The 12990-nt window shown below is 39.2% G+C and overlaps 1 protein-coding gene across 2 annotated transcripts in view; it reads left to right on the top strand.

Annotated features, from left to right (window-relative positions):
- The window catches only part of LSAMP (limbic system associated membrane protein), a 631988-nt gene that overhangs the window by 600563 nt on the left and 18435 nt on the right, over positions 1–12990 (top strand). The window contains exon 7 of one of the 2 annotated variants that reach the window (XM_061193122.1): positions 4498–4533. The exons of the other annotated variant lie outside the window; for it this stretch is intronic. Within the exon in view, the coding sequence (XP_061049105.1) occupies positions 4498–4533 (36 nt within the window). The remainder of the gene's footprint in view (positions 1–4497; positions 4534–12990) is intronic. 2 annotated transcript variants of the gene reach the window in all.

The raw sequence follows: 12990 nt of genomic DNA, 5'->3' as shown, positions 1-12990 counted from the left end.
CGGTACTTTTCCACAGAACAGGGTCAGGAGGGGAGAGATGCTTGGGAGGGGCGGCCGTGGCCAGCAGCCGTGACAGAGAGCACTATGTGGGCAGCGGGATGCTCTGCTGACCCAGCCAGCACAAAGCAGACGAGACAGCTGGTGAGCTGCTGCCAGCCAGAGGCAGCAGCAGGTAGAAACCCAGAGCCGGAGCCCCTGAAGAGTTCATGATTATCCATCTTCACTGGTGCATCAGCACATTTTCCATGTCCACCGCAGTGATGTGCTGACTTTGTACAGAGTGTCAGTTTGCGGTCACTGATACATCTTGTCCTCCACCACATGCATACATATGCTTCTTCACTCTGTATTCAAATATTATCTTCAAAGGGGTCAAAATAATTGAATGAGAGTGCAAGAATACCTTGTATTCATAGTCATTTTTCCTAAGCCCATGGAAGCATTCCTTTCTCATTTGTCTTGTCCTCCATACATTCTAGTATTCTGTTTATTAAGGATCCATTCCCTTAGCCTATATATCCAAGTAATGCCTTTTATATCTTTTTTTCATCCTTGGCAAAGTGTTACATTATATCATTTCTCTGTACACATTCATCCATGGTACAATGTATACAGTCAAGGATTCCGCTCCTTAGTTTTTGTAAGATGTGGGAATATGTATCACATGGGTGAAGACTTGGACTTCTGGTGATGCCAAGAGACATTCCATTGTCAGCATGCGTAACATAACAGCGTCCATGTATCCACACTGGCGACTGCAAGGCATCTGCAAAGGAAACCTTATCTTGTTTTATTGCTTGCATTGAGTTATTTTTAAAGCAACAGGTAGGGAGGAAGAATAAGGGAGATGATTTTAACGTCATCACTTCTTATCAAGTGAGTATGTACAAGGTACTCTGCGCATGTGCCGAACACTTGACATACGTGATCTCATTTAATCATCAGGACAGCCTTATTAGGCACTCATATTTCTCCATTATACAAAGAGGTTAAGTAACTAGCGCAACAAAGTAAGGCTACTGGGATTTAAATTCGGGTAATCTCCTTCCAGGGTCCAGGCTCTAGACCAACACATTATCTAGATTTGTATATGTAGGGAAAATGTTAGGAGATGTATCTTTTGTAGTTTGGAGGTGAAAAGACATCTAACTTCTTTCTCCTTTTTTCACTTAATGATATTTTTTCACTGACTAAATATTGTTATATTCCTTCCCACCCAGGGGCACTACTTCCACCACCTCCCACTTCCATTTCCATTAACCCTCACCAGCGTGAGTCCACTAGATTAGTGAGACCGTTGGTTCATCTTTGGCACATTGAGATTTTGAGCAGAGACTCCAGCCTACTGCTCAGCTTTTGACCCTAGGCCTGTCAAAAGAAGGCATTCGGGGCTTCCCTGGTGGCGCAGTGGTTGAGAATCTGCCTGCTAATGCAGGGGACACGGGTTCGAGCCCTGGTCTGGGAAGATCCCACATGCCGCGGAGCAGCTAGGCCCGTGAGCCACAACTACTGTGCCTGCGCGTCTGGAGCCTGTGCTCCGCAACAAGAGAGGCCGCGATAGTGAGAGGCCCGCGCACCGCAATGAAGAGTGGCCCCCGCTTGCCACAACTGGAGAAAGCCCTCGCACAGAAACGAAGACCCAACACAGCCAAAAATAAATAAATTAATTAGTTAATTTAAAAAAAAAAAAGAAGGCATTCGTCATGTTAAAGGACAGTCCTACCGATCAGTTACCTTCTACTTTAGAGAAATGTGTGGATCGGTAAGGTATTTTGAGGCTACTGAGTACAAAAGAATAAAAATACAAAGAAATCTACACTGAGCCATACCACATCAGTGTGTAGGAGGTTTTAAAATTTCCTTTTTAATTTTAAAAGATCATTAACCTGTAAACCTATACTTGATTAAATTTCAAGAACGACCTAAGCAACCCAGCACTGGAGAGAGCCCTTAAAATCAGGGCCTCCCTGCTTCTTTAGAAGTCATTTTAAGTTATTACCTTTGGGGCCCAGCATTTAAATATACACCATGTGATGATACTAGTTAAGACTTGGCAAAGCCTCTTAACCAGCTACTACTGGATGCCATGGAATAAAACAGTTTGAGCAGCTATTTGAACACTATCCACATGTCGTTTGAAAGATGGGCTTTGAACTCCTTCTGAGGGCTCTCTGTGGATACAGTAGGAAATAGATGGGCACCAGGACTAGTTTTAGATTTAAGAGTAGCCATTGAATACACCTACTTCCAGGGAGACCATTGACCATATCCAATACCCACTGGAAAATAAAAGAAAATCATATCTGAGTTAATAAATTACCTCTCTCTGTACACCCTACTCTCAACCCCAGCTTTTGTCATTTAAGTGCTTTTAATTCAGAGGGGTTTCTTTCAAATTGTTAACACCAGTTTAACTGTTTTTTATGGTGTCCAAGCAGAATCAGCCAATAACACCCTCCAGCCCATTTATCAGATAAGAAACCAAAGCTCAGACTTAAGACTTACCAAGAGCCACAGCAGATCGTATTGGGGTAAACCTTGCATTGTGTTCTTAAAACCTCCCAATCAATTGCTAAGCTATGTTGACCTCCTCAAATACTAGCAGGAAAAAGAGCACATAGCGCCAAGGTTCCTGCTCTCCCCTACGTTTAAATGTTAAAAGTTGGAGATTTCTTTTTCATTTTAAGTGGTATTTACTTCACTTTACACTCTTACAGGAACCCATAAACCCTGGCATAAACTACAAAATACAGTGAAATGATGGTGGAAGAATAAGGATAAAAAGCTAGGATGGGGAAGCATCTAAGGAATGATAAGCCAGTAGGATGAAATTAAGAGAACGAGAATAACTAATGGGGTGTGATGGGGCTAAGATGATGATAACGGGGTGGAGCTAAGACGATAATAACAAGCTGGGGAATCGTTGAAGAGGCAATGAGAGGGGGTTGGATGAGATGTTTAGCAATATAAATGGTCTTGTCGAAATGAGGGCAGAGTGCATTTACCCAGCTGTGAACAGTGTGATGAGAAAATATTAAGCTGAGTCATTTAAACAGTCTGAATAATAATTGTAATAAGAATAAAATAAGATAGATATAGTATACTATGGGACAGTGGTCTCCAACTGCTCTATAAATGCTGAAAGCAGTTTAGCTATTTATTTTCAAAGCTGGAAACTTAATACCAGATAACCAGTGGAGGTTTAGAACATTTTTCTCCTTGACACTTGTGTAACTAAGACACAATTTTTCACTGTGCTATTATTGACTTGTTCCATCTTAATGCACTTATAAAACTTTGGCATTTAAGCCACAACTTTCTTCCAAGAAAGGAAAGCTCAGTCTTCAAGGAGACTGGGTTTTCTTAGTGTCCAGATGTATTGAGTGCCCAAATTCCAGGCAAAATCTACTCTTCTAAGCTTATGATACAAGATGGCAGGCAGATCAGATTTGAATGTGCACATATGCTTTTCTTTTTACGGTTTTGACTTTTGTTGATTTTCATTTATCACTGGTCTTTATCTAACCAAGCTGCTAGGAGGAATGTAGAAAAGTATTATGATTACATTACATTATAGGGTTTGGGGGTAGCAGGTAATACATCTATCCCTAATGCAACATTCTATCTTTCTGAAAGAGCCTCGGAGGAGGATTTAGAGTTAAACCTGGGTTTTGATGAGACAAATAGAGGATACCTTAAAGCCTGGACTCTTTCAGCACGTTCAATTTATGGTCAGTAGCTTGGGGATGGGACTGTGAGTGACTCATAAGCTGAGACTCTAGTGTTTAAAAGAAAAGCACGTCTTACACTGAACAGGATGTGTCATCAAGCAAATCTGACTGGTGATCAAACTTAACATGAGATTGTATTATCACAAGAGGGTGGGATTAAGGAAAAGACTAAAAATCAGATTTTATCATGCCAAGAAGCTTAGTATCTTTGCATTACTCTTGCACTGATATCAATAATGTGGAAGGAAAAATCTGAGGGAAAAATTGAATTAGTATTTACCAAAATAAATTTTCTAGATGCTTGGCTAAAGCTGATATGAACTGTAGGGCTTAAAGGGAGGAAAGGAGTCTTTAGTTACCACAGGTTCATCTGTCCAAAGTTAAAGAGCCCAGAACCAGGGCCAAGATGCATGACCTGAATTTGATCACTACTAAGTTAAATACCCTCAATACCAACACCCCCCAAAATCTGTAATCTTGGTGGATTTTCCAGAGGACGGCAGGATCCTGTTTGTAGGGTTACCACAATAAGGTGTTATCCCCTATTCTAGCTATTTTTTTTAAAGACTTTGGATGTTAAAGTTTACTAATAGCTCTCTGATAATTTAGTGTTGGCAGGAAGGACAGACAAATGCTTTACAGGAGATATGATCCCATAGGCATGAAAATTCATCTGTTTTATTATTGAGTAGCTAAACATGAGTAAGATATATCTATATCTATCTATGTAAATTCTCCATGATGCTTACTATTTTTTCCCCTTTAGAGCGTGTTTTACCCACAGTCCCCCACCCCATTCAAGGTCAGTATGATTTTTATCGTTGTAGTTCTGTTGCTGGGTCATTCTCCATCATCTATACTGTGCAAAACACAAAAAAAGGGGGAAGCACCTTCACAAAATTCGCATACAAAAGGAATCACTTTTTTCTTTAAACCTTCAAAAAAAGTCAATCGATTGCCCTCACACTAGTTGAAAGGCAGGTAACTGGTCTGTACCTGACCTAACTTCAAGTTGGTCACTACATGGGGAGACAGTGCTAAACTCAGAGAGCAATTTTTTGTTCTATTAATACATATTACAGGTAACTATGAACTCACGTATTTGGAACACAGCCGGTTAAATCCTGTAGCTCACGAAAATATGAATCCTCTAACTGACCACCTTATACAATCCAAATCTGAAGTCATTTGTATTAGTTGTAAAAACGAATTTATCTATTACCAAAGGTTGAACTCAGCCAGATTACAAGGACATTACCTTTTCTTAAAATCTTGACCAATTTGGGGGCGTTTCCTTTTAAACATAACTATTTTAGAAAACACAAATAAGAAAACAAGGTAATCATTCCATATTCCTTTTCACAGAACTTTCTACACACTCAAATTAAATTTTGCCTTCTACATCATGTTTAGCTGCAAGTGCAGTGCAGCCCCGACCTTCTAGCTTAAGGACATTTAAAGGCAAATTGGCAAATAAAATTAAAACAATAAAAAAACCTGAAATGAAACCAACCTACCATTGAAATTAAATTCCAGAAAAGTGATTTGCAAATAACACTCAAAGACTTGAGAAAAAATGGAAAGTAGGCCATGTGGAGCCTAGTGTGGAAAAAATAAATCCAATTAAACAAGATTATCGTATACACTCTAAAGGAAATGTGCTCAGAATTAAAGGTAGGAGGCTGCTGTTTTATACGTTTGAAGACGGATCATGTTTCATTAACACCTGTCCAAACTAAAAATTAGGCCAGAATTGGGTGTAGATATGGAGAGTGTCAATAATGCAATGTTTTACATATGTATGTATTCACATATATGCAAACTTATTTTAATTATATTAGAAATGAGAATTGCAAGGTTTCAAGGATCAACTAGACAGCTTAATAAAAGAATTATTCTTAAATTTGAAGTAGGGGCCAAACTATTTTTAGAAGAACTCTGTTGAATAAAATTCTTCCCTAAAACATTGATGAAACTTGTTTCTTATCCCAGTCACTAAAAATAAGACTGTTAAAATGTGCCTGTTTTTTAGACTTGACAAGAAACTCAGTGTTCATGGAAAGCATCCCATTTTGAATTCCTGACATGCCACAGTCATTTTAAAACGTTTATCTTCTACTGTTGCTGCAGAGATTGACACCATTTTATCATGTTGCGATCTTGCAAATATCTTGATGTGACAATCATGCACATATGCGTTTGTCCCAATGGATAACATTTTCAAAGAGGTCATGCTCCATCCAAGATGAGCTTTGTACAGTGTCACTATGACTCGAGGTATCCTTTGTGAGAGCAGTTCTACAGCCACAAAGTCAAATATTTTATCTGATCACTCATTATGATATATATAACATTGAACAAAATGAAGCCAGACACTGTTCACAAAGGACAGCTGTTTGATATTGAAAAACAGTTTGGACCAGGATGGAGCATGTGGGATTTTGTTGAACTTGTTATTTTCCCTCAAACAGAACTGTTGATTGGAGAATGACCCTAGTTTGATTTTACATTGTAGATAGACTGTAGATAACTTCCATAGATCCAATAGTTTTAGAGAATATAGTTTATCTTACTACTAATACTTAGGGCTTCTGCTTGTAGAAATTGAAAAGCTGTTCATGGAGACTTGGGGTAGCTGGTGAGAGAGGTGGTTATAGAAAGTGCCCTCTTAAGTTTCCTGTTCCTTACAAGGACTTTTACTTTCTAGAATCAAATGTGTTTTCTTCTCTTCTTTTCAATCAAGATGGCAGCCCATGTGAAATGCAGTTTCCTGTGGAAAAAAATACTAACATATGGGATCCTTAACCCTTTTTATAGTGCCCCTTGTGTACCGAAATATCTAAGAAAAGATGACCTCACTGTGGTCATAACTATAACACGAGACACCTTCATTTAATTAAATATAATATATTGTCATCATCTATGTGGAATCCTACCTTTCCATCCTAAAGTGTGAAGATGTCTATGAGCAGATGGTTGATGCAAATGGCTTGAAGGATTTTGAGCCGATTAATTTCCATGAGGTGTTTTGAAAGTAGGAGAAAGTCCCCAAGCTCCTTTTCCCTCCTCCCAACATAAAAAAAGAGAACTTTCCCTCCTACTTTCTAATAACAGAAACACATGTTTAATTTCAGCTGCTTCATTGTTAATATCTCTCATTGGAGGGTCTCCCCTCCTACGCCCTCTCTACATGGCTCATCAAGGTGACTGGGGATAAACAGCAGAGTCGCAGCAGGAATGCAGTCCTAAACCTCTTCAAGCTGTGATTAAAAAAGAACAAGGCTCAGTAAATCAAATGTGTTTCCCTTGGGTTTCCTTCATCACATTGCTTGATTTTCTGCAGTGATAATAATAATACTGGAATTACACCAAAGGATAATTTGTATTGTCTGCGGCCAATCAGAAATTTTCAAATTTCCTTTCCTCTTATGCCAAAAACAAACCAAAACAAAAAAATCAGGGTGCTTCCCTGCTCCTTAATTTAAAAGATAAATAAATAAATAAATAAATAAATAAATAAATAAATAAATAAAATTGCCATTTTTGATCTGTTTCTGATAGGTGTTTTTTTCCATTAATTTTAATTTAGGTTTATTTATTCTGAAATGAGTCCTGAATTGCATATATTTGCATAACTACCCCTGACTACATCGCTGCAGAAAATCCACTGAATTGTAAAATGAGGAAAGAGCCAGCTCTAAATGTCTGAGGGAACTTTTCTCACTTTGTTAGTCTCAAATCATTTCCTGAGGGCTCTGAATACTGAGAATCGGGTAACATTGCTCCCGTCTCCTCCCCATGCACAGCCCCTCATGACAGACGTGCACCAGAGATGCTCTCACATTTAGAAGGACCGCAGGTGCAGAAAGAGGTGATGAAACCTGCCTCAGGAAGTAAAAATAAAGGGAAAGAAGAGAAAAGGACAAGAACAAACCACCGTTGTGTGTTTATCACCCTCAAGTGAAGAATTCCCTCGAGCTCAAGGCTCTCTGGCCACAATCGCTGCCACTTTAAAAAAAAAATATTAATAACCCTGGAATCTGTCTACCCTGTTTGCCTCTCATCTGATTATTTATTCCAAGTGAACAGCCTTTCCATTCACTAACCCCGTGTGGCTAGTAGGTTTGGGAAATGTTTGAGATTATCTTCCAGGTTCAGGCACTGCACTGGGTTTGTTCACAGCTGCTTGCCATTCCGTTTCTGTTTTTCCATTGATAAAACACATTGTGCATGGCTGGGTTTGCATGACTAATACAGCTGTCTAAAGCTCGCTCTGAAAACAAAACACGCCCCACAATTAAAGTTAAAAAAAAATTAATATCCACAAACAAACCAGGCTTGCAGAAATCTGCACTCCTCCTGGCCTGCTTCCTCCCACAGGGAGACTGGTGTTGCTATGGGTGAGCCTGGCATCTGAACAGCCAGATTCTATCTCTAGAAAGAGGAGGAGATGTACCTGCCCTCAGCTGGCACTCCCAGGAATGGGTTCTCAAATCAGACTCCGCTGGCAAGGAAGGAAAACTGGGAGAAAAATCCTACAAAGATCCCATGCTGTGAAGGTGGCTGGACTATCCCTACAGCTTCATTTATTTTCTGTAGGATATTATCCCAGGGATCAATGAGAGAATGCTTCTTTTCAGCTCCTTATTATAAGGGCAGTTTTACCTTGTCTAATAAAAATGGTAATATTAATAATAATAATAATAATAATAGCTAACATAGATAGTGGGCTTCTCATGTAATAGAGTTCTAAGGGCTTTTGCATGTATTAATCCAATTAGTCCCTACACCCCTAGGAAACTAACATGCACCTTCTCCTACACTTTTTATCATCAAAGTACACCCAAATTCCAATCTACTCCTTGCTGCACCCAGACACATATATAAATCTATAGTACATTATAAATAACCATTATGTATGCATTCATGCTCATTAGATATGTATTAGATATATCTGTCAAATGAATTTTAAACACTCATCTAATTTATTTTATGTATTATAATTCTTATAATATATAATACAGTTGCCTTACAATCCATACACTTTTACAAAGTCCATTTCCAGACCCACTCAACACACAGAGTTGTATGCCCAACTCACGCAGAGATTTGAAAGCATCCATCTTTAAAAAACACGAGCAGAGCTGTCTGGCATCGGCACATCTAATTTCACACACTTATTCAGGCTGATTTACATACATACCTCTATTAATCATGGATAATTACTAGCATTGTTCTCTTTAATTCAGTTTTTCCAACTGTGAAATGGGAAAGAAATTATATTTTTCATGCCTACAAGCTCAAAGTGGTGTTTTAAATAATATATAAAATAGAGCTTCAATTTCCTAGAAAGAAAGCATATTGAATGCAAAATGATCATATTCAGATACACATATGTCTTATAATTTTTAAAGATGTACTTATAGTTAAAGATGTACTTGTATCATGTATCATGTTGCCTGGATATTAGTTAGATAAAAGTTCAGTTTGGCTTCATTATAGTTTGACGTATTTTGGAATCTAGGGATGTCTGAAATGCCCACACTGCTAACAAGTTTAAATAGAGAAGTATCCCAAGGTCAGATAAAGAAGACTTTTCATTATTTTTCACCACTATCATAATACTACACTTAAGAGGAGCTGCCGGCTGCACAGTTCCCTACTGTGTGGCACACACTCATACACTCATGCACTTGCTGTGGATGCCCGTATGCACATTGCCACCTGTCAGACTAATCCATAATGATCAATCTAAAGAACCTGCCCTTTTTTTCTGCTCAAAGGTGTAAAGCATGTCCTAGGAAAGGCTTCAGTGTTTAAGTACATTTCTCCTTTCCCACTAGGTGATGGAAACAAGGATCTTGTTTTTTTTTGATAGAACTCAGGTAGCCACGTCAACACAAATTTACAGCAGAATCATGGGCCCTGATTAATACAATGAAGATGATTAAGAGTTGACATGAATACCTGACAACCACCCTCTGACTCCTTTAATGGGAACAGGAGTCTGACTTCCTCCCAGTCTATCCCAAGTGGGATAGTTGTGCCAATACTTCACCTAGAATCAATACTTCACCAGCCAATTCAACGATTTAGACCCAACTGTAATAGGTAGCCCAAACCACTGATTTAGACCCAGTTGTAACAAGCACTTCTCTCTGTTGAATCCACTTCTGTGTTTTGCTCTTTCACCTTTTCATTCTTCCTTCTGCCCTGTTTCCTAAACGGTTCTTGTTCTCTCCCTGTTAAAATTTTCTAGCAAGAATAATTCTGAAATTTATTCACGCTCTTATTTAAATGTCCAACAGAAGCTTGGAAGTGTTACCTCTCTCAGAATTTACATTTAGCTTCAAGCTAAATGGCTAAAAATCCTACAGCGTCAATTTAAAGGAAGGAGAATTTTTAGCCCTGGGACTCTTTTCTGATGCCTCTTCCTATTTTCCTAGTCTGGATCTGCCTACATCAGTCAGCCTTTCCTGGTGATCTCCCTGTATTTATGCCTTGCTGTGCTATTTAGATTTCTAGAGCCAGCAGGGACTTGAAGATGAATATTTTTTTTTAAATCCAAGCTCCCACTAAATTTTAATTTGATGGAAATATTTCTCTTCTATGAGCTTTATGAGAAAAAAATATCTTTCAAAGTAACAATTACATTTTGGGATTAAGTTTGAGTAATTGACAGTCTTGTCTTTTTAATTAAAAGGAAGAAAGCCGCCTAAGAAGAGCTCAGTGAGAGTTGCAGCAGAAAATGTTAGCATGCTGCCCCAAAGGGTGAGAAGATCAGGATCTTGAATGGACAGAAAATGCTGATGCAGGTCTCTCTGGTCTTTAGAGAGCTCGCCTCGGTGTTTGCCAGAGTGTGACATTTAGCAGGAGGTAGCAATGTACTGTGAGGAGCGTTGCTGGGTGTAGCCAGGAAGGAGGTCCTTTCATTGGAAGCTTCGCTCTAGGTTCAGAGACATGATACGGATCAAGAGTCCTTAAAGGAAGTGGCACTACTTAAGAGTTAAAAAAGAAAGAATACATATTCTTCCAAGAATTCAATCATCAATGCAGTCTCAGCCCCTGACAAATTTCATAGTATAGCCCTGCAAAATTATAATCTTTAATTTTAGTCTGCCCCATGGCTCCCCCTTTCCTTTTCACCTGAAATTCTTATTCCTGTTATCTGTATTTCTTGATCTTCTTTTTCTCTACATTTTCCACCATATTCACCTTGCATTATGCATACACTCTCTCTTTGACATCCTTCAAATAAAACCATAGAAAAAGTTTTGATGTTGTTAGCATTCATTTCTAAACACTGGTTACCAGCCATGCAAGCACCACAAAGCCATTATCCCATCTATCTGGAGGAAACATCTACTTCTGAAGAGGCAAGATACAAATTAACCTTAGTAACAACTTCTCTTATACAGTCACTCCGTCCCCACAATGTTCTTTCATCATCACAAGTCATTGGTAGGTATTAAATTAAACAAGCACTTCCATAGGGGAAAAAAATCAGCTTAAGGGGTCCCACCTTACATCTCCCCTTGTATACTGTGGTGAAGAAACACACCTGCCAAGTCAGAACACAGCATGACATAATGAGTTTGGAATTCCAACTTAAGGTGTTCATTTGTACACAGATATATGATGGGAGTAGGCAGACCACTCACTAGGACTCCACTGAGAATTGTCAGCTATAGCCACCGCAAATCAGTAGGGGGAGAGACCTTACAAGTCATTTATCACGCTTCCTAATTGGACCCCGGGGAGCCAAGCACTGCCATAGTTTACTGCACTATTTTACTCATCACAATGCTGATTGTAAAAGAAAACGCTTCCCGCATCTCTGTAACACATGTGTACGTTTCAATACCTAGACATTACCATTAACAGAGTATCTTTGCTATAAATCACAGCTGTCAGTCCATTCTACTTTATCTGCCCCATACTCACAAGGGAGATGCTGCCTCAACCACTCACCTTCCAAACCTTGCAGTTCCAGTATGACGTTTAACTGCCTAAGAGGATATTGTTTGGGGAAACAGTAGCATTCTGTGCTTTCAAAAAATAAAAAAAAAGCAGTAAGAGATAACTGTGCCGTGGCTGAGCACCCATTCTGTGTACCATCCCATCCTCTTTAGCCCGCACGGCACCAAGCATCCCCAGCCATGTTCTATGTTGGAAAGTTTCTTGGCCATTCTAAAGTGCTTTCTCGATTGTCCATGTGAATGTTTGGAGGGCAGAAGCAACTAAGAAAGAAAGGAAAGAAAGAAGGAAAAGCAGTAGCTTGCACTTCTCTTTGTTGAATCGCAAGTTAGGGAGTAACTTGGGAGATTTGTTCTATTTTCTTCCCTGGAGTTCCTGAACACAGGTAAGTGCATTGTTGAAAGCTGCTTACTTCGTGTTGCAGGGCTGAAAAAGATGGCATGCTCTCATCCATTGGAGGTTGGTCTTCCCTAAGGATCAGCCCTCCCGTTCTATCATTAAATGAATAGTGTCACTTGTTCTGCATTTAGATGTACTCTCCACTTGCTTTTGCTTTGTAAAGTTCCTTTTAGAGTCCATGTTTTCTTTTCCTCTGATTTCTAACCATGAGGAACACAAGAAATAAACTTCATTCTCAATGGGCAGTGCACACTAGTTTCTGGCCCAGATGAAGTTTATTTAACAATACACGATATTTTGATTACACTATTCATTCCCTCAAAAAAAAAAAAAAGTACTATCCTAGTACTTTTTATGTGCCAAGCTCTCAGCTGGATCTAGGGAAACACTGTGGAGAGCAAGCCAGACATGGCCTCAGCACTAATAGAGCTTACAGACCAGACGGGGCAGTAGAGGATGAAGTAAGTAATCACAGGAAAATTTGCTAAGTTGAGGAAACCTGTGTGGTATATGGGGAGCACAGAACAGGGGCACCTTAGCTAACCTGGACTGGTCAGAGAGGCTTCCAGGTAAAAGCGAAGTTCAAAATTAAGGCAGAAAGGAGAGAAGGGAGAGAGGAGCAGAACATCCCAGGAACGCAGAGGTCTAGAATCCAGAGAGGGCTGAACAATATGGTCTAATGAATTTTTAAAATCTGAAAAAAAAATACATTTTTCCCTAATAGTTTCTTACTTTTCCTTGTTTGCATCTGGCCTGTTTAAAAAGAAAAGTGATAAACCAGTGGAGTTAAAAGAGAGGAGATGGGCATTTCTACCCCGTTACACATTTAAGACAAGAAAGAGCACCCGTCAGCCTGATTGTACAGATATGTACGGATAGTGTA

Source organism: Eubalaena glacialis, chromosome 6 (genome assembly GCF_028564815.1).
Source record: "Eubalaena glacialis isolate mEubGla1 chromosome 6, mEubGla1.1.hap2.+ XY, whole genome shotgun sequence".
Classification (NCBI taxonomy): Eukaryota; Metazoa; Chordata; class Mammalia; order Artiodactyla; family Balaenidae; genus Eubalaena; species Eubalaena glacialis.
The sequence above is the reverse complement of the archived record's forward strand: the minus strand, read 5'-3'. Positions and strand labels throughout refer to the sequence as shown.